A 19,790-nucleotide genomic window follows, 5' to 3' on the forward strand; every position below is an offset into this window, starting at 1 on the left:
ATCCCAGCTGACATTTGGTGAGGGTCTGGATAAGTTGCCAGCCAATGGCTGGGCTGACCAGGCAGTTGCCAGTCACAGGGGTGACATAAATTCATGTTCATATGCACATTTATGGGCACTTTGAAGGTACTGATGAACCTAATGTTCACGTGGGAGATCACCCAGATACAGGAAGATCATGCAAGCGCAACACAGAAAGTACCCGAAACCTGGACCCACTTGCTGTGGGGCAATGGTGCTAAACGCTACTCTACAGTGCCACCTATCTCCAGCAGAGAAATGTCAAAATAGCCCAGTGCATGATGTGGTACACACAAGAGATGTAAATAAATACAACTGTATGCATTTACACATATTTATGGGTGGGCAAATAATACACAACTCAGAAGCTAGTTAACCTTGAGTCACCCAGAGGATAAATTTGGCATGAAATTTTGACATTTCTCAAAGTGATACAAAACAAGATAGCATTTAGAAAATTTAAAAAATGCTAAGCCATCTAACAGCCAGGTTTTTCTCATTTCCAAGAATTAATTTAATATTGCAGTCGGACAAATTTGAATGAGTTTCACTTAATGCTTTTTGTATTGTTCTGCAAAAATTTATGACAGACAATGACATTTTTGTGTCGCCTCTCTCTTAATGCCACCAGGGTTTCCTCTTTTTCATGGGTTCGGTGCATTCAGAAATTTCACTCAAAGAGTGATATAAAAATGGTTTATTTGCAGCAGCACCGAGCCTATTTCATTCATGTTTTTCTGCTTCAGGGACACCCAGGAAGAGAGGGCCCCCCAGGAGAGAAAGGAATTCAAGTGGGTAACTGAATATCTGAGCCTTGTATTTTTTTGTGTCATAGCCAGATATTAAAATTTTGCTTTATGCCATTTCTTGCAGCCTTATAAATGTGCACTCACTCTTGCTGGGGTACAATAAGGCCTTTTCTCGTCATTATAATCACTGTGTAGCTACAATGTCATTGTTTTTATTGTACAAGAATATTGCTACAAGAGTAGCAGCCAAATTAAAGTCAGCAGCATCAACTCATCAGCCATATCCACTATTTCTGTTTCTTTTTTTCTGATAGTTACATAAATAGCAAAGTGACTGAATGAAGTCAATCATATCCAGACACAAAAAATGTATTGTTGCTAGTACTGGTTAAAAAAACTGAAGAATACTTATTGATGTTTGTGTTTTGATGCAGGGTGTACCAGGCGCTCAGGGGCCTGTTGGGTACCCAGGGACCCGCGGAGTCAAGGTGGGCTATAAATTTTTCATCATTTCAGGTGTGATGTCCACTTAGATGCATGTCCCCTTGCCTATTTTATTCTGCACGTATGTGTCTGCCTGCCTGTGATGGACAAGCTGTTGCAGTTTCTAAGTGACAGGTGACAGGTGGACGGAAAGCTCCACTGTTCTCAAGGGGACAGCTAACAAGAGAGGGAGGCACATTTGATGGAAAGGAGACACATCACAGTCAGATAGGCGAGAGCTGTGTATATTAGTGCTGGAGTGCAGTTCATTATGATGGAGTGTACTTTTTGAAATTGAGAAGTGAAGATGTGAAATAGCACTCTGCTTGGTGTTTGCATCTTGTTGCATTGCTTGACTTGACATCCTTTGGGGGAAACACAACCTTGTTAGCAATCGTGAGTCTGACACGAATGTGAGGTCAATCACTGCTCCATAATGGTGATGTTAGGTCAACAGAAAATCAATACACACTCAATCATTTTGGTGTTCCAAGGTGAAGTATTTCTGAAAATACAGGAAACCAGGGATACTTTTCTGTGTGATATCCAGAGATTTTCTTGTTAGGGAGCTGATAAGTGGTGTTTAACTCCTGTTAAATTAGGTGCTTTTTCCACTTTTTCACAGGGGGCAGATGGAGTTCGCGGTCTAAAGGGGAGCAAAGGAGAGAAGGTGAGTGAAGCAGCTGCTGGGCATTCATTCTGCTTGTCAAACTGACTTAGTCTGAGTTAGGAGGAAGGACACTTGACATAATATAGTGCCATTTATGATTAAATTAACTCTTTTCAATGCATCACAGGGAGAAGATGGCTTCCCAGGTTTCAAAGGCGACATGGGCATAAAGGGAGACAGGGTAACAGCATCCTCCAGTCATCTCGATATCATTTTCTCTAGTTATTTTCCATCTGAATGGAGATAAAACTTCTTGACTTCAGGGTGATAATGGAGTGCCAGGCGCTCGTGGAGAAGACGGACCGGAAGGGGCAAAGGGCCAAGCAGGACCCATGGGGGAGTCAGGAGCTGCTGGAATCGCTGGCGAGAAGGTGCATTTTTATACATTAAATTTACATTGCTGGACAAGGTGGGGACATGAAAGAGGAGGCCAGGGAGAGCAAATTTGGGGGGGGAAATTGAATCTGCTCCATCCATTATAAAGCTAGGTCGCACAGTTCATTTGAAATGTGTCTGAAAATCACAGAGATACTGAACTTTAGGATTTTAAAGCAACCACATTTCTGATATCTAATTATAGTTTATTCCTAAATCAAATTTGCCCCTAAAGCAGTACATGTGTTTAAGCATTTCCTCTATTTGTCATCACTGCATGCATTCATTTTGAGATACCCTGCTGTAGTGGTGCACGCACAGTCAGCAGTATGCCATAAAGATCTTAAATAAATGGTTGCCATGCACTTTTACTTTTTAATATTTTTTTTCTGGTTTATTTCTCTCTGTCATGTCTCTGCAGGGTAAACTTGGTGTGCCTGGATTGCCAGGATACCCAGGAAGACAAGGTCCTAAGGTGATTCAGCACTGATGAGGCATGATGATCAGTTAATGTGTTGTCTGCTTCCTTTATCAGACTTCGAACCAGTGAGACGTGTGTCTTTGGCTGGACTGTTTCCTGTCTCATTAAAAATAAAGGATGATGAATTGGTTATTTAAAAAAAGGCTACTTTATTAATAGTTCATTAGTGACATCAATTCATTACTTGTTGATGAATGGTTTATTTAAGGCTGTGTTGGGCTCATGGATTAGATTTGCTTTAATTTGATACAGTAGTTAATTATACATTCATGAGACATTGGGGGTGATGTGTGATGAATGGAGGGTTGAGGCTGATTAACCTCTGTGTGTGTCTCCAGGGATCACTTGGCTTCCCTGGTATGGCGGGGGCCCCGGGAGAGAAAGGACGAAGGGTGCCAGCATTTTAATCCAAATAACTTTTTTACTTCTTAATGTATAAACTTTTTCTTTGTGGAAAAAAACTGAGTAATAAATAATTGTTCATCTCTCCAATGTCCAGGGTCCAGCTGGCCAGCAAGGGTCTGTGGGCCAAAGAGGCCCTAATGTGAGTATAGAGGCAGTATATAGTGCCGTGCCTGTAACACTGCAGTTCACTCAATGTGTAAAAATATATTTGCTCTAATCGGATCCCATCGCTTTACTCCCAACCTGTCGGGGTGAGGCACGCTGCAGCGCTTCCAAATGACCAGAGAGCTGTCATCCACCCACATGTGCTAATCAGACTATTGTTCGTTTTCCGACAGGGAGCTCGAGGGGGAAGAGGAGCAAATGGGCCCAGTGGAAAACCTGGAGAAAAGGTGGGCCCGGACTGAAACACGCACACACACACGCCGTCTGGCATAAGCAACCATGCACATACAGTTACACATACATGGCTTTCACATAAAGAATTAATGAATGCTCTGACCGGGTTAGAACTGGTTGCTGCGTTTCACTTCTGGATGACTGGCCATCTGGTGCAGTGAGACGTCTCTGTCTGGCAAGAGGACATTTCAGTTAGCGTTCTCACCCTCCAAGAGCATTGTGGGAAAAATAAAGATTTGTTCTTTGGCAAAAAGCTAAAAATGGTTCAATCGCTCTTGTTTGTGTTTTTATTTTTCCTCTGCTTTGTCCATATGGCAGGGTTCTGCAGGACAAGATGGTCCTCCGGGATCCCCTGGAGAACAGGTAACCTTTTAACTCTCAGATAACAGTGTAAATATAATGCTCACATAAAACCACAGTTGTGACGGATGAAAAACGATTAAGATTGGTATTACAGATGCAGCCTCATAAATCAGTCCTGGAAAATAAGATCTGGGGCGTGGGTCAGAGCTGTGATTATCTATGTTATCATTTTTCTAGGGTCCCCAAGGACCACAGGGGAGGCACGGTGAACCGGGACCTCGGGGCCCTAATGTGAGTTGTACTGTAGAAATATAACATGTATTGTACTGTAGAGTATTTTCCCTGAGTTACTGGTTTTAGTTAATTAACGTTTGGTTAAAGTACATTTTTACCTGATTGCACATTTAATGCTCACCTTTGGTCATGTTCTTTTTATTAGCATGATGCTAAAATGCCTCCTTTTCAGGGTCCACCTGGAAAGGACGGGTTACCAGGTCATCCTGGCCAGAGAGGGGAACCAGTGAGTCACTATTACTCTCAATAAATCTATATATTTAGTATAAGCTGTATTAACCTAGAGTCAACATGAACCAATCTATGCAGCAAAGATGAAAAAGTTATAACTTCATCTTTGAATTACTGTAGCTCCTGTCAGAGTGCAAGCAGAGAGGCCTTGACTAAATCTAGTGAGAGTGTTTTCAGGTACTACCTACTGCCCATGTTGTAACTCCAGGTTTACTTGTCGTATTCTTCAGGGCTTCCAAGGCAAGAACGGACCCCCTGGTCCCCCAGGTGTTGTTGGACCACAGGTAAAAAGGATAAGTTCATGTTATATCGTTTGATTATGGAGCCAACTGCTCATTAGTTCATTGAAATGTGATGTTTGTTGTCTCATTTCAACGTGTACAGGGAAAGTCTGGGGAAACAGGGCCAACTGGTGACAGAGGCCATCCAGGTTCACCGGGACCACCGGGTGAGCACGGTTTACCTGGAGTTGCCGGAAAGGAGGGCGCCAAGGTGAGTGATTTTCATCATCATGTCAAGATCATAATCACTTACCAGCATCACCTTATTACTGTTATATTAGATAAAACCCAAGGACTCTCAGCACTGTCTGAATATCTTATCTCTTTGGTTTCCTCCTTTCCGCTAATTTGCTAATAAATAAGAGAGGATACCTTGCTGTGTTGAGTGTATTATGGCTCATAAAAGATAAATGTTCCTTCTTGGAGTGACCTGCTGCTTGCAGTGATTTATGGATGCATAAGGGCCTGCTGTCTGCTGGCTACTTGCCTTATCTCCAATCACTTGTGTTTATGTGGTTTCCAGGGAGACCCAGGTCCACCAGGAGCCGCTGGGAAAAATGGCCCTCCAGGGCTCCAAGGCTTCAGAGGGAGCAGAGGGACCCCTGGTGCAACGGTGATATAACATAACGCAGATCTCATATGCTCACTTTTATAAGCCTGGCTACATCACATTCTCATTAAATGTTCAATTTTTGATTTAACCATAAATCAAAGTTCAACTTAAAATCATAACATAATGCCACAGAGAGTTCCACATAAGAGTTATGGAAACTGAAACTCTGTTGTGAAAAGCAAAGCAATTGTACGCTACTGTAATTTATTGTTTATAAAGTTGGTAACGTATGTGGCTGTAACCTGGACTGTAAAGCATTTTGTTTGTATCTCTCCAGGGTCCTTCAGGTCTTAAAGGAGGAGAGGGTCTACCTGGTGTTGCAGGAGCTATTGTAAGTCTTCTTTCATTAAATTGCTTCCCATTACATTTCTTGGTCCCTGTTCAGCTGCTATGTAATATAGGATGCAAGGGCAAAAAAAGCAGGAGGCTGTTTCCATGGTGACCAGCGATCGTGACCACCACATTAAATCAAGGAATGAATCATGTGACAGACTCACCTAACCTCTCTGTCTCCTTTTATTTCCAGGGTGCTACTGGAGAGAGGGGCCCCGCTGGGCTGGCTGGCGCTATTGGGCAGCCAGGACGGCCTGGTGGCGTGGGCCCTGCTGGGCCGATGGGAGAGAAAGGCGAGCCAGTAAGAATGGAACATTGCTATTTTATTGGTTCACAATGTTCACCAAAACATGCTGTACCATCACCTCCCACTATTGGGTAATTAACAACATGTGCTCTCACTTTGGAATGTGTAATCATGATATGGAGTGCAATGGCGAGGTAAAAGAGACAGAGACAGAGAAAGCATTACAGAAGGAACTGTAAGTGTGTTGAAAACAGGTTTCTTGGGTGTGGGTTTCCTTCCTGGTATGATACATTAATCAAAGTGACATGCTGCTGTATGAGGATAAGGATTTTAGCATTTGCTAGATGTGTGCTTTTTCTCCACTGTGTGCCCCAGGGAGAAAAGGGGCCTGTGGGGCCAGCTGGGCACGATGGGGAACAAGGACCTGTCGGGCTGCCAGGGATTGCAGGACCTGCTGGCCCTCCGGGAGAAGATGGAGACAAGGTAGTCATCTTGGAAAACAGTCATTGACTGCAGCACTGATTCTAGACTAATTTTTCTGTGCACATTGCCATTGCCCTTTCTTTTTTTTTTCCGTAGGGAGAGACAGGAGGACCAGGACAAAAGGGCAGCAAAGGAGACAAAGGAGAAGCTGTGAGTTAGAATTTTATGTCAAAGCATCACATTATTACTTTGGATCAGCAGGAGGTCGAGGGCAAACTGGCTGATAATTGGCATGGAGTAGCTTATTTTAATAATTTTGCCTGCACAGTGAATACTGTAGTGGAATGAGCAGATGGTTTTAATCATGTCTCTCCTACAGTGAATGTGTAGTGAATTGTCCCACTGCTTTTCTAGGGACCACCAGGACCTGTTGGAACTCAAGGACCCGTGGGCCAGCCAGGGCTGCCAGTATGTATCTTCTTAAAGTATTATCATATAAGTGTGTTCCTGCAGTGTTAACATTGCTGTCAATGCATGTTTTAGGGTGCAGATGGCGAGCCTGGTCCTCGTGGGCAGCAGGGCATGAACGGAGCAAAAGGAGATGAAGGACAGCGAGGCTTTAAAGGTGCATCTGGTCCTTCTGGATTACAGGTACAAAAATCCCTAACAAATTTGATTTGACATTTGTTCTTCGGCGTGTATCTGTTTCCGTGCCATGCCCGAGACTACTCACTCACCATGTCTTCTTTTGCAGGGAATGCCAGGACCACCAGGGGAGAAAGGAGAGAGCGGGCATGTTGGCTCAATGGTGAGTGCTGCTCACATATCAAACACTCATTACAAATCCACCATTACAGTCCAACATATCAGTATCAGGTCTGTTCTCCCCACCACCTGTCTGAAATCCTGCACTTTCTTTCATGATTGTGATAACTTTGACCTGTCTTGGTCTTGGCTGTTATTGGATATTGATTTAAATGCTTTTTCTAGACCCAGACCTTGTATCGTAATGGTAGATGCGGCTTGCAGATATTATTGCATTTTGTTCGTGGTCTGTTATATCACAGGACAGCTCAAAACTCATCAGTTTTCAGTGCTAAGTCAAAAAGTAGTCTGTGTAGTCTGTGATGTATATGCTATGAGGTTATTTTCGGTAATTTAAAAATTTAAATTACCGCCCCAGCGTCTTCCCCACCTCCCGTATGTGGCTTCCATTTTTGTATGTGACACCCATATCCAACAATGTGTATAATTTCCTTTGATTAGAGAAACATGATGATGTACATACAGTTACTAAATTATAGAATACTGCATTCAAAATTCCAATAGATGCAATGTAATGGTAACTCCCCATTAGAAGAGTAATAAACAAGTTTATTTAATTCTTTCATTTATTTAAATAATTTGCTGCACTGGGAGAGTTGGGGATCCCACTGGATAATAGAAGCCAAATCACACATGGTTAATTAGATGATAAAAAATTAGATGAGAAAATGCATTGGTTAATTATTGAAAAGCAAAGAAAATATACTTTCATTTCACATATAGCAGATACTGTAATGACAGAACAGCTTAAGTTCAAGATCTCAGCCGTCTATGAACTTTAGCTGCTACCCAGAAAACCCACCACAGCTCATTAAACTTCAATTAGTGTCACCTATTTAGTTTGTTAGCACCGGCTGTGCTGATCCCGCTGCTGTTGTTCAAACTCATGGGAAAAAAGAAAACAAAAAACACAAAATTTCCGGTGCCGATAACCATTAGTGTTTACCACACTCAAAATCCACTCCGTGGTCTTGAGCGGAGCTCAGTTTGTTCTGCGCCTTGATTTGTATCAATAATGTTTAGCCCTGGTTTTTGCAGTGAGATAAATAAAACACACAGGTAAAAAAAAATGTGATGTTCTCATCTGTAACAGAGAAAACTTGGTGGATTTTCTCAGAATAGGTGTTTTTCAAAGCAGACATTAGCATTTGTCATAACAGAAAATTACACTGGACATGTATGTGGGCTAACATGCAAGGCAGTGTTTTTAATGAGCATTGAGAAGCTATAACACCCCGCATCAGCCTTGCTAGCTGGCTAGTCCTCCTCATTTCACACATTTTACTCCAAAATATAGCATATACTGTGTTATTATTCTGGCTGTAAAAGAATAAAGCCTCCGGTTACAAAACACGTTTATGTCTGGTCTCTGTCTGATGGCATTAGTTATATCTTTCTGTTAGCTTAAAAAAAATAAAAAAAGAAAAGAAAAGGAAAAGATGATGGCAATGAAAAGAAAGGAAAAGCCTTCAAACCTTTGAACCTACTGTATAACAATTTCAGCGCATCTCTCTGCTGCATGATAGATCTTCAAGGCTGAGAGCGAATGACAAAATAGACCATGACTTCACGTATGAGAAAAGACAAGGCCAGAGAATGAAGAGGTGGTCCTGTGTATAGCAGGGGAAAAAAAAAAAACTGAAAATAAAAAAATAAAATAAAAACTGTAACAGAAAAGCAGTGGAGCAATGTAGTGGAAGGGAGAGGTGGGGGCACTGATTGTGAGCAGGAAGACAGTGTGACAGCTGCTAATCAGATTAGCCTCAGCCTTGGCTGTCTAATGAGCATCCTCCTTTGTGACAGTCATCTCGCAACGCTGTCAACCATGAACACACGCTCAACAAGATTCTCTATAGTCTCTCTTCTCCACAGTCAGATTAGGGAGGGAATGCATCAAAATGGAACCAAAACAAAAGGCAGCGAGAGAGAGATAGGGAGGGGGAGAGAGAGAGAGAGAGGGGAAAGATGCTGAGGACTCAGTGGGGAAGTTTCATTCATGTGTGAGCGTCTCGGATCAGAAAATTCTCCCCTCTAATGCTCAAGTATCTCTCCGCCAGAAGGATATGTGTTTCCTCTTGTCCCACACAGTCTCTCTCTGGGCAGATTGTCTGTCTTTCTGTCTCAGTGTCTTTACAACACAAGGCCCCCTCCAAGACTTCAGAGCCATTCAGAGCACAGCTCCACATCTACTCAGCTGAAACTGAGGCCGAGCACAGTAAGGATTAATTGCTTGGCGCTCTCTTGAGCTGCGCATAAGACTCAAATCACATGCCGTCACTGTGGTTGAGAGAATACGGTCTTGCACATCGCAGACTAGAGGTTTCTCATTAATAAGTGACGGGGAAGTTGGGGAAAAAAAGGAGCGAGAATCACAACCTGTGTCATATTGAGGGTAATGACCTGTCTGAACGTCTTCATCATGTCACTACGATAATGATCACAGATACTAGGTCCACTGCATAAGCAATCCACCATGAGCTGACTTCTAACTCTCATTTAATTTCTGAGGCACCGGCTAACCCCTAGTTCACATCCAGTTTGTATTTCTGTGTATTTTATTAATATGGTACATCCTTTTTGGCTGCAGCCAGCTATTAATAAAAACATTTAATTTTTTTCTCTCTCCACAGGGTCCACCAGGACAGCATGGCCCACGAGGCCCTCAGGGGCCTATTGGTGGAGAGGTAGACTCCAGCCAATTTTTTTTCCTCTCTTTTTTTGTATTTGTTGGCTTTTTCATTTTATTTATTTTCTCTCACATATGTGGGACTACAGAGATATATGATAGAAAGAGGGATGAGAATACTCCAGGCTCACTTCTGGCTTTATTGCTCATGTCTTCGTCTTCATATGTGTGACACAACTCTAATTATTCTTCACATCTTTCTGAAAACCTCATTTCTAGCAAAAGCCTTTCCATGAAACACACACAGACTTGACAATAAGCATTAAGTCAGTTGAAATAATATATGCAGCAGCATGGACTTCATTTGGTAATTCTGGTTGTCTCCTAATGAATAAAGGTGCATACATTTTCATCACCTCTGCTCAGATTTTAGCTAGATAGCTTTGCATTTTCCAAATTAATCCCCATGGTCTTAAAATAGTCATTCTATTTGTTTCGTTGTTGTTTGTTTTGTTTTTTTTTTTAAGGCTAAATAATAACTTTTTGTGGTTTGAATTTTTATTTTCATTCCATCAGTCTGCTTTATTAACACATATGCACATCACATATTGTTTTTACGTGACGGCAGCTTCAACCTTTTGTGAGCCATAAAGAAAACATGACAGAGAAACATCACTGAAGTTTAGAAATCTCAAACACAGTCTTATCTAAAGTTCAAACTGAACAGCAGCCGATTCTTATACACCACAGATGCTTATATCTTGCAGCCCCTCATTTCTACGGCTACGGTCTCCTGCAGACCCTCTGCTGCGCTTGAAAAGTGAATTATTAAACAGTATTAGGATATAATCCCTGGGAGAGAGTTATATTTACTGCTGTATGAATCATTAAGATGTATTAGACTATCATCTCTGAGAGGCAGTTATATTTACCTCTAGTAATGGCCGTCTCTCTGCAGCCTCTCATACCAGTCAATTATTCAGCAGTGAGTTGCAGAAAGCTGTGTGAGTCACGGTAGTTCTTCATCACAGAAAGCGTAGAAATGCAGTGGAGCAGGGATGCTGGGATCCATAAATGGACTGATACAGGAAAATAGGAAGTAAAAAATGGGGCGGGATGACATGTGAGGAAAGCAGCTGACAGCAGGAGTTCGGTAGTTCGGTACTCAGCTCTCATGTCAGTACTCTACTCTGAAGACATAAAGCACAATACGCCACCATGCATTTGTGCATGCTAACATGCATGCAAATATACCAACAAACGAACCACCCGATTAATGTGGAACTAGCCCCTTACAGTCACCTGACACTGTATTTATCTGTGATAAATCTGTTCCAGTATTCTATCACCAGAAATACCACACCAAGAACTTGATTTTCAAGAACGAAATGAATATTTAAAACTTGCCCTCATTTTTCATTGTATTTTGGTTCAAGCTGTTCTCTCTTCTCCTGCTACAGGGGCCACCTGGAATGCCCGGCGGAGTGGGTCAGCCTGGAATTGTTGGAGAGAAGGTCAGCATTTCCCATCAGTAACTAGGCTGTGTGTGCCCATGCATGTACAGTGAGGCGCTGGTGTTTTATGAATGTTGCTGGACTTGTGTGTGGTGTGTTGTGTCTTTACTGAATGTCCCCTCTCGGCCAGGGTGAGGACGGTGAGGCCGGAGACCCCGGCTCAGTTGGAGAGCTTGGCATTGCTGTGAGTCACGTTGGCGCCATATCTCCTTTCTGGCCTGCTGAAAGTCATCCTTTCTTTGCTTTCTGTCTTTGCCATTTCAGTGGTTGTGATCTCATTTGTTGCTGTCCTAGGGTGTTAAAGGCGATGTGGGGGAGAAGGGTGACTCTGGTCCTCCCGGTGCAGCTGGGCCTCCAGGAATCAGAGGAACACCAGGCGAGGATGGACCCAAAGGCAACATCGTGGGTTTTGCTCTCTTGTTCAGTTTTTTTTTTTTTTTTGCTCTGATAATCAGGTTATTGTTAATGTCATGCATATAATGTTTTACCCATAGGGCCCTATTGGATTTCCTGGAGATTCAGGCCCCCCTGGAGAGGCTGGCCCCAATGTGAGAATTATGGTCATTTTTAATTTTGCAGTAACTGTTATTAACTTTATGATAACTTATTCTGTATGCCATTTCTTCACCCAGGGAGTAGATGGTGGACCAGGGCCTAAGGGAGACAATGGAGAACCTGGCAAAGCAGTAAGCAGTGTTTATTAATTTGCTTACTGACAACATTATTATTGCTTGTATGCTTAGCTGAAGTCTTTGTCCTCTGGCACAGACAAACTTCATATCTTAAACTGAGATTTCCTTCCAGTGTTTTTTACCTGATAGAGAATGGTCTCTGTTTTAATATGACTAATTTTTCTGCTTCAGGGCCCCCCAGGAGCCTCTGGAGAGCCTGGTCCGCCAGGACCTCCTGGACGGAGGGTGAGCTTAGTCTACTGCATAAAAATGGATGAAGCATGAATGCATATTTATGTAGCTATGCGTATGTTTGATTATAGGCTGTACATTTATCATCTTAACAAGATGGTGTTTTTCACCTCAGGGTCATGTTGGTACTGCCGGTAAAGAAGGGAAGCAAGGCATGAAGGGAGCCAAGGTAAAGATGAAGACCAGGACTCAGTGGTTGTATATGTTGCCCCTCAACCAAATCTTTCTAATCTATGTTGCCTACCCTTTTCTCTGTAGGGGACAATTGGAACCATGGGTCCAGTGGGTAAGACAGGACCTGTGGGACCTCAAGGACAGCCAGGAAGGTCTGGCCCAGAAGGGCTTAGAGGCATCCCGGGTCCTGCGGTTAGTACACACTGCCAACCCTCCAAATTAATTTAATACTTAACGATATGTGTTTTTGTGTTCAAGTTTAATTAATATGATCTTTAATCCTTGTCTTACTTTTAAAAGGGCGAACAAGGTTTAAATGGGCCGCCAGGACAAAATGGACCGCCAGGGCCATTAGTAAGATCTTTATATCTGCCTGACAGTGGGGTCTACAAAATGGGAGGGTGTTTGGAGCATTAATAATGATAAATGTGGATTCAGACCCATCACAACCAACCACTTCTAATATACCACATTTGAAACTGTTAACAGGGGCCGCCGGGACTTCCAGGGCTAAAAGGAGACCCTGGATATAAGGGTGATAAAGTGAGTGTTGAGCTCTGTTTAGCCATCAGTACTTGGTAGTCTAACCTGGCATACAATGGTAATAAACCACATAATTGTCTGCAGGGACATGGTGGGTTGATCGGTTTAATTGGCCCCCCAGGGGAATCTGGGGAGAAGGGAGACCGAGGCCTGCCAGGGAACCAGGGTACACAAGGGCCCAAAGGAGACATGGTAAAAACATTTGCAACTTTAGCTTATGTATATCTGAAACAGGTATCTAGGGACTATTCAGTTCACTGACATGATACGATTGTTGTCATTTCTAGGGTGTAGTTGGCTCACCTGGTCCCATCGGCCCACCAGGACCACCTGGACTGTCAGTAAGTGAATCAGTGTTACACCAATAAGCTTTTCAGCTATCCATTTTAGTCATCAATCATGTTTCAAGCTAACATTATTTAAAATGATTTGATATTGCTGAGCGTTCAACACAAAACATTCATGCAATTACAATATACAGACAGATCCCGCTGGTCTGCATTAGTCTAATGATACACCAGTATTGTCATAATGCTTAAAATAATTTGGGCAACGACTCACAAAAACAACAGTAGAAATGTTTAAAGCGCACTGAAGCGGCCATCAACAGATGTGCAGTAAGTTACCACCTACTGTTGCTTTAAGAACAGGCTGTTAGGCCATGATAAACCTTTTAAAAGGAATAGCTCTATAACTGACTGATAATCAGAGAGAAAGAAAAAAAAGGAAATTATGGATGATAGCAAGAAATATACAAGAGTTTTTTTCTGCACAGCTGAGTGTTGAAATCTGTTTTTTGGTGTGGATTTATGTCAAAGATTTATATGGAAAATGATCAAAAAGGTAACCAGTGATTGTTTTTTTTTTTTTTTTTGGTTATTGTAAATAATAGTTGGATCAGGAATCAACCTTTTGGTCTTTTAAAAAGATGCCAGAGGGTATAAGACAAACTAATATGCTATTAGACAAACGCAACAAAGGCAATGTTACAGTTGGTTACAGCAAATGCATCACTAAGTATAATTATTTTACAACTTTTTAGGAAATGAATTGAACAAATAATTCTTTCAACTGATGATTCTGTCTACAAGGAGCCGAGCACCTTTTCCGTTCAGAAAGTGCACAGTCCTGTTATTGGTTTATTGTTACTCAATAGTGAGAGGTCAGGAATTGACCACGACCTTTGTTGATGCTTAGCAGGTGCTTCATTTTCCAGTTATAGCTTTTTTTTTTTCTACTTATGTTTTCTCAACTTTGATACTTTAAATAATATTTTTGTTGTTTGCTCACTTTCTCTCTCTGCTGTTAGGGTGCAGCTGGTGAAAAAGGATCGAAGGGAGATGTGGTGAGTATGAAGTCCAGTAATCTGTCTTGTATACACACTGCCACTTCTGTACTCAGGCCCGGGCTTGCTTAGCAGCTGCTGGGAGCATATGCTGGGGAAGAGGGGAAAAGTGTGTTTGTTGGCTGAAATTTACCACGTTTCATAATCATAATACTTTACCATGTTTACTGCATGTCTTTGGAACTAAAAGCCGGCTGTACAGCCACTCTTGCCTTGTGTGTGATTTTTCCATTGGGTCCCTTTTAATAGGATTTGGTTCTCTGTGTGTGATGTTATGAAAACCACCATAGTGTGTCTTAAGAGCCAAGGCTTTGACCGCAGAGTGCTGATGCACAAAGCTGGATAATCCTATAAAACAGCAGCCATATCTCCCTGGATAAAGCCAGGGTTTAGCCAAGTGGTGTGAGAGGGACTCCAGGTGGGACATGATTGACACAAAACTTTGTCCTCCTCTCTTCTAAAGGGTGTCGTTGGCCCAAGAGGAGACACAGGCCCTGCTGGCCCCCCGGGACCGCCTGTGAGTACACTGAATGATCCGCATCATGGCCTTCTCATTGCCAGCTTTCTGTCATTTCTTTTTCCTTTTACATCTTGCTCGCCTCTCCTTGCCCCCCTCCAGGGACATCCTGCTCAAATGGTTGAGCCTCTGCCTATGAGGGAGGGCAGGCGGAAGAGGCGGAGGCACTCCGATCAGGCAGGAGGAGCAGCCACATCCAGGGAGGAAGACGTGGATCTAGACAGGGAGGAGTTCCTCCAGGGAGATCAGCCACTGGAGGATGCTGAGGGGATGGAAGAAGTCTTTGCTACCCTCTCCTCTATGAAAACTGAGGTGGAGTTGATGAGGAAGCCTTTGGGAACCTTCGAGAGCCCTGCCCGAACCTGCAAAGAGCTCATGATGGTTCAGCCTGATTTCAAAGATGGTTAGCTAAGACATTGCTTGACAATTTCACCATACGGTTTTATTTTGCCAGCTACATAATATTGGTTTGTTATTCCGCATGTGTTTGTGCTTGACTGATTGATGTACATTTTTAATAGGAGAGTACTGGATAGATCCTAACCAGGGCTGTAACAGAGACTCCATGAAGGTCTACTGCAACTTCACAGCTGATGGAGAGACTTGTCTTTACCCTGACAAGAGGTTTGAAATGGTGAGTCTCCAAATGTAATGCTGTCAACCTTAACAAAGTCGACCTCATCATATCGTATCAGAGCACAAATAACTCCTTATATCCCTTGAGCATAAAATGTTCTACAACATCCTCTGTCTCTCTCTTTCTGCATCTGTGTCTAAGGTGAAATTAGCAGCATGGAACAAAGAGAAGCCAGGAAGCTGGTACAGCCAGTACAGGAAAGGCAAGCAGGTACAGAGCGAGAAAAAAACAAAACAAAACATCAAACCTCACCTCCTACTATTAATTTTAGCTGGCACAACATACCAAGCATTCTTTATTTTCCAGTGATTCATGCATTTAATTAACATGGATATGTTGGCATGCATTTGTGTGTCTGTGTGTGTGTGTTTGTGTGTCCATAAACATATGACTACAGTATATGTGAATGTGTGGGTTTATATGTATTCACTGCACATTTTGGTAGTAATTCATTAGTCTGTATGGCATGAGAGAGCAGACTTTTTTGCCAGTAGGGCCTTTCAGCAGTCAGAATGACACACACAAAGTCACAGGCAGCTCTGTATCTCTGAGTAGTATTCAGGGCAGTATGCTTAGAGCACTGGCTTTTCATGCGCACCTGATCAGAGGTCTCATAACGCTCTCAGATAATCACAGAGCTGGCAGCGCAATTGCGATCCACTGCATTTCTCACAGTGTGCCAGGATTTGTGTAGTTTGTTTTTTTTTCTCCTCCCTTTAATTTCCTTACTCTTTCCTTTACTTTGCCTGTCTGTGCTGATTCTGAAGAAAAAGTTTCTGAAAACTTTTTCAAAGAGAGATTTGTCCCTTTCGAGGCAACCCAGATGCTTCTGATTTAGATTATGGGCCCCGATGTGTTTATCTGCGGCTGCATTTCTTTGAGTGAAATCCTGTTTTTGTGTACTTTCTTCTGCTTCAGGAAAGTGTGGTGTCGTGCCAGGGTAATGCTGCTATAAAGTTGTGGCAGCAGCACGTCTTAATGCCTGTCTTTTTGTGTCATCCAGTTCTCCTACAATGATAGGGATGGGAATCCTGTACATGTAGTTCAGCTGACCTTCCTGAAGTTACTGAGCGCCACAGCCAAGCAGACCTTCACCTACACCTGCCAGAACTCAGCAGGATGGTTCGACAACGCCTCCCGTTCCTACCAGCATGCAATCCGCTTCCGGGGCAGCAATGATGAAGAGCTGACACAGGCAAAGAGCCCATTCATCAACGCCGTGTACGATGGATGTCAGGTCTGTGCTCGGACATGCCAGCGGCAGGGGCTAGCTGGAGAAACAGGACATAGCTTGAATGAAACTAATAGTTGTTACACTTGCTAACCCATACTTTAAATGGGGAGTCATCAAATCTCTGTCTTGATTCAGTCCATAGTGGAGGGAGCTTGTTAGTCAAATGAAACTGTCCACATACTAATAGCTGCTTTAAATATTTTGTCTTTCAGATCCGCAAAGGTCAGGAAAGGACTGTTCTAGAGATCGACTCCCCCTCGGCAGAGCTGCTTCCTATTATAGATGTGGCTGCAGCCGACTTTGGCAGCAACAATCAGAAGTTTGGATTCCAAGTTGGACGAGTATGCTTCAATGGTTAACATCTTGCCAGCAACCAACAAACAAAAAATCCAATGCAAGTTTTCAGTGAAAAGAACTGAATTTTTGCCGCTGCCCCCAATCAATATTTATTACATCATGTTCATGTATGTGGTTGGTTTGTGGTATATTATTTAAGATTCTTCAACAGCTGGTGAAATCGGTTCTATGGCTTTACAAAAGCAACAAGAAGAATGGTGAGGAAGAGGATATGCAACAGTGGGCACAAAGCACATTTACCAAAGGGAAATATTCCAATTAGATATATTTAATTTTAAGTGTTTTTTTTTTTCCAGTGTATAATTGTATTCTAAGTGATCCTCAAGAGTTATGAGGACCGCACTACTTGGCAATGACCACTTATAAATGAGACGGACCTGTCCCATCCCAGACAGGAACAGTCCGTCATCCTGTGGTATGGGTGAGTTAAGTGGGACTTCTCAGCTTGTGGACGAGCTAATTGCTAGCTAATGTTTTGCAAAGACTGAGGCTGAATAAATCAGAGACATCGTCATATTCATTTGCATGCTCAGATTTCTCTATAATGACAATTGCATAGCAGCTGTGAACTAGCCTAGCATATTAATTCCACACCAGCGCCATAATTAATTTCCTGTGTGCAGGAATGATAAACTGTCCTTTTTACCCTTCAACTGCAGTTTTTGCAGCAAATTACCTTGATTAGTATTCAATAGGTGTAGGTAGTTACTGAACCCAACACTTACTTGAATGGATAAGGTTGTTTCCTGCGTTGGACTGCTTCCCTCGCTGGGCTTGATAACGAGCTTTTTGAGCCCTCCATGTTTCCACTGAGTTAGTACTGTATATGTCAGACCAACATCCTTTCTTCTGTGGTATGTACATGCTTACACATACTTCAGACTCTTGGCTGGGATGTTTCAGGGCAAGAATTGAGAGTAAGCTGATTAAAATGTTCTGTCTTAACTGCCGTTCGTTATACCAAGAGACACGTTACGCTCCGTCTCTTGAAAGCATTTTAGAGTTGCTGGCATAACCTGATTTTGCTTTTCTGCCTTCATCAAAGGGTTTTGTTTCTCTGTTATGTTGACATGTTGAAATTTGAGCAGAAATTTGAGCATCGTACACCATTTGCTCTTCAGTGGTGCTAAATATGATTCTGTGATGTTTGTGTCACTCTGTTTGTGTGTTTCCTTGGGCAAGATTATAGGACTAGAGAGGAAAGGGGTTATTGCTCTTTCAGCAGCACCAAACATCCCCAGAAGCTGGAGACTAGTCGGCTGTGATTCTTTTGGGTTGGTTTTTTTTTTTTTTTTTTTGTGCACATCTTCTTGGCTGAATTCACAAGGCCAGTGAAAGGAGGTCAGAGCAATATGGTTGATCACTTGAGAGGAAAGATACACTCTCAAATCAAAACTGACTCTGCTGCTCCAACGATGTTGGATAGCAAATCCACATCTACAGACATCTGTTTCCCTTAACCACAAATGACAAACATTGAGACTTGTAATTGAGAACTGCAGTAATGCAACAACAGTTTGAGTTGTTGTTCCTTTACAGGTGTTTTTCTTAGATCATTTTGTCAATACAATGTTTTTACTGCGGAGCTGTGAATGAGAGATTTTTAATGACTGTAATTGATATTACGGCGTCAGCTATTGTTTCAGTATTCAGTGTTGAGCAGCTGCAGGATTTGTCTCTCAGTGAATTTGTTCCTACAGTCTATCTCAGAATGCAGGGGTTAAATTTAGGTTAAATTAGCAAAGAGCTGTGAAATATTACAGAAATGACATATGTATGTGGATTCTATTTTATGGTTCATTTTCCCTCTAGCAAATGAAATTTCTTAATGCTCTGCTCGCCTCCTCCAACTCCAACAGTAGGCTGTGTACCCAGCAAGTGTAATGTCACTATTTACTCCCACTGTTGTATTTGTTTCATAGCATTTAAACATTCCAGTGATGAGCTCCTCTCCTCCTGTCCCGTCCTGCCCCCCCCCCCCCCCCCCCCCCCCTCGGTGTATAGTGTTTGTTGTACTAATTTTATATACTGTACAGTTATGCTGAGGACTTGAAAAACAAAATGTATTTCCTAAGAAAAAAAAAAGAAAAAAGAAGAAAAAAAAAAAGGATTTGCGAATAAAAACGAGAATAAATCACTTTGTTGTTTTTCCTCTCCAGACCCCAACTGGTGGGTTAAAAGAATATCCATTTAGGGGATGTGACTGTCTACCATGTCCAGTCAGTATTTAATAGGAAAACAAGTCTCTTCATTATCAACCTGTCTGCAACACTCACTCAACAAGCTCGTAATCAGCATCCTCACACAGACGATGTTATCAAACCTGATTTGCTCCTCAGCTCATTTTTTTCAATTAGTCCCTCTTCATTTCTCAAGAGGGAAGGTGGAGAGGAGAAAAAAGGAAAGGGAAAGATGGAAGGGCGGATAGTGACAATGACAGAACCGGTCACTTAGGAAAAAAAAAAAAATGGCTGCGGATAAGAAGCAGCTGGGGAGATTCAATTGTGTTTGGTGTCTGATTCATCTGTATATAAAACAGACAAAGAGGTGCTGGAAATGTTCCATTGCCAATTTTCCTTTCTTGACCAATGTCTGATTTTGTGTTTTAGTAGTTTCATTGTACCCCCATCCAAAACGCTTTGTCTTTTATCTCTGTTGCTACCATTAATATGCACACACGGTCTTTGCTGTTTGCTCCATTCGCACACAATCGCACGCATGCACAACACACGCATGCTTTATACCGAGCCGTACGCGCACACGCACTCTAAAGCCTGTTCTCTCGTG

At 42.4% G+C, this 19,790-nt stretch overlaps 1 protein-coding gene across 2 annotated transcripts in view; it reads left to right on the forward strand.

The window, feature by feature from the left end:
* col5a3a (collagen, type V, alpha 3a) overlaps nucleotides 1-19,127 on the forward strand; it is a 44,227-nt gene extending 25,100 nt beyond the window's left edge. For both annotated transcript variants that reach the window (XM_029507552.1, XM_029507553.1), the window contains 42 exons: nucleotides 768-812; nucleotides 1,205-1,258; nucleotides 1,879-1,923; nucleotides 2,051-2,104; nucleotides 2,187-2,294; nucleotides 2,720-2,773; nucleotides 3,118-3,171; nucleotides 3,279-3,323; nucleotides 3,523-3,576; nucleotides 3,902-3,946; nucleotides 4,124-4,177; nucleotides 4,353-4,406; nucleotides 4,642-4,695; nucleotides 4,796-4,903; nucleotides 5,216-5,305; nucleotides 5,583-5,636; nucleotides 5,832-5,939; nucleotides 6,261-6,368; nucleotides 6,465-6,518; nucleotides 6,723-6,776; nucleotides 6,852-6,959; nucleotides 7,063-7,116; nucleotides 9,764-9,817; nucleotides 11,220-11,273; nucleotides 11,404-11,457; nucleotides 11,568-11,675; nucleotides 11,768-11,821; nucleotides 11,906-11,959; nucleotides 12,137-12,190; nucleotides 12,312-12,365; nucleotides 12,455-12,562; nucleotides 12,671-12,724; nucleotides 12,860-12,913; nucleotides 12,998-13,105; nucleotides 13,201-13,254; nucleotides 14,223-14,258; nucleotides 14,722-14,775; nucleotides 14,878-15,178; nucleotides 15,297-15,409; nucleotides 15,554-15,622; nucleotides 16,416-16,649; nucleotides 16,859-19,127. In XM_029507552.1, the coding sequence (XP_029363412.1) occupies nucleotides 768-812; nucleotides 1,205-1,258; nucleotides 1,879-1,923; nucleotides 2,051-2,104; nucleotides 2,187-2,294; nucleotides 2,720-2,773; nucleotides 3,118-3,171; nucleotides 3,279-3,323; nucleotides 3,523-3,576; nucleotides 3,902-3,946; nucleotides 4,124-4,177; nucleotides 4,353-4,406; nucleotides 4,642-4,695; nucleotides 4,796-4,903; nucleotides 5,216-5,305; nucleotides 5,583-5,636; nucleotides 5,832-5,939; nucleotides 6,261-6,368; nucleotides 6,465-6,518; nucleotides 6,723-6,776; nucleotides 6,852-6,959; nucleotides 7,063-7,116; nucleotides 9,764-9,817; nucleotides 11,220-11,273; nucleotides 11,404-11,457; nucleotides 11,568-11,675; nucleotides 11,768-11,821; nucleotides 11,906-11,959; nucleotides 12,137-12,190; nucleotides 12,312-12,365; nucleotides 12,455-12,562; nucleotides 12,671-12,724; nucleotides 12,860-12,913; nucleotides 12,998-13,105; nucleotides 13,201-13,254; nucleotides 14,223-14,258; nucleotides 14,722-14,775; nucleotides 14,878-15,178; nucleotides 15,297-15,409; nucleotides 15,554-15,622; nucleotides 16,416-16,649; nucleotides 16,859-17,005 (3,276 nt within the window). In that variant the 3' untranslated portion in view covers nucleotides 17,006-19,127. The remainder of the gene's footprint in view (nucleotides 1-767; nucleotides 813-1,204; nucleotides 1,259-1,878; nucleotides 1,924-2,050; nucleotides 2,105-2,186; nucleotides 2,295-2,719; nucleotides 2,774-3,117; nucleotides 3,172-3,278; nucleotides 3,324-3,522; nucleotides 3,577-3,901; nucleotides 3,947-4,123; nucleotides 4,178-4,352; nucleotides 4,407-4,641; nucleotides 4,696-4,795; nucleotides 4,904-5,215; nucleotides 5,306-5,582; nucleotides 5,637-5,831; nucleotides 5,940-6,260; nucleotides 6,369-6,464; nucleotides 6,519-6,722; nucleotides 6,777-6,851; nucleotides 6,960-7,062; nucleotides 7,117-9,763; nucleotides 9,818-11,219; nucleotides 11,274-11,403; nucleotides 11,458-11,567; nucleotides 11,676-11,767; nucleotides 11,822-11,905; nucleotides 11,960-12,136; nucleotides 12,191-12,311; nucleotides 12,366-12,454; nucleotides 12,563-12,670; nucleotides 12,725-12,859; nucleotides 12,914-12,997; nucleotides 13,106-13,200; nucleotides 13,255-14,222; nucleotides 14,259-14,721; nucleotides 14,776-14,877; nucleotides 15,179-15,296; nucleotides 15,410-15,553; nucleotides 15,623-16,415; nucleotides 16,650-16,858) is intronic.
* Nucleotides 19,128-19,790: the final 663 nt, after the last annotated feature.

Source organism: Echeneis naucrates, chromosome 8, assembly GCF_900963305.1.
Source record: "Echeneis naucrates chromosome 8, fEcheNa1.1, whole genome shotgun sequence".
In the NCBI taxonomy this organism is placed as follows: domain Eukaryota; kingdom Metazoa; phylum Chordata; class Actinopteri; order Carangiformes; family Echeneidae; genus Echeneis; species Echeneis naucrates.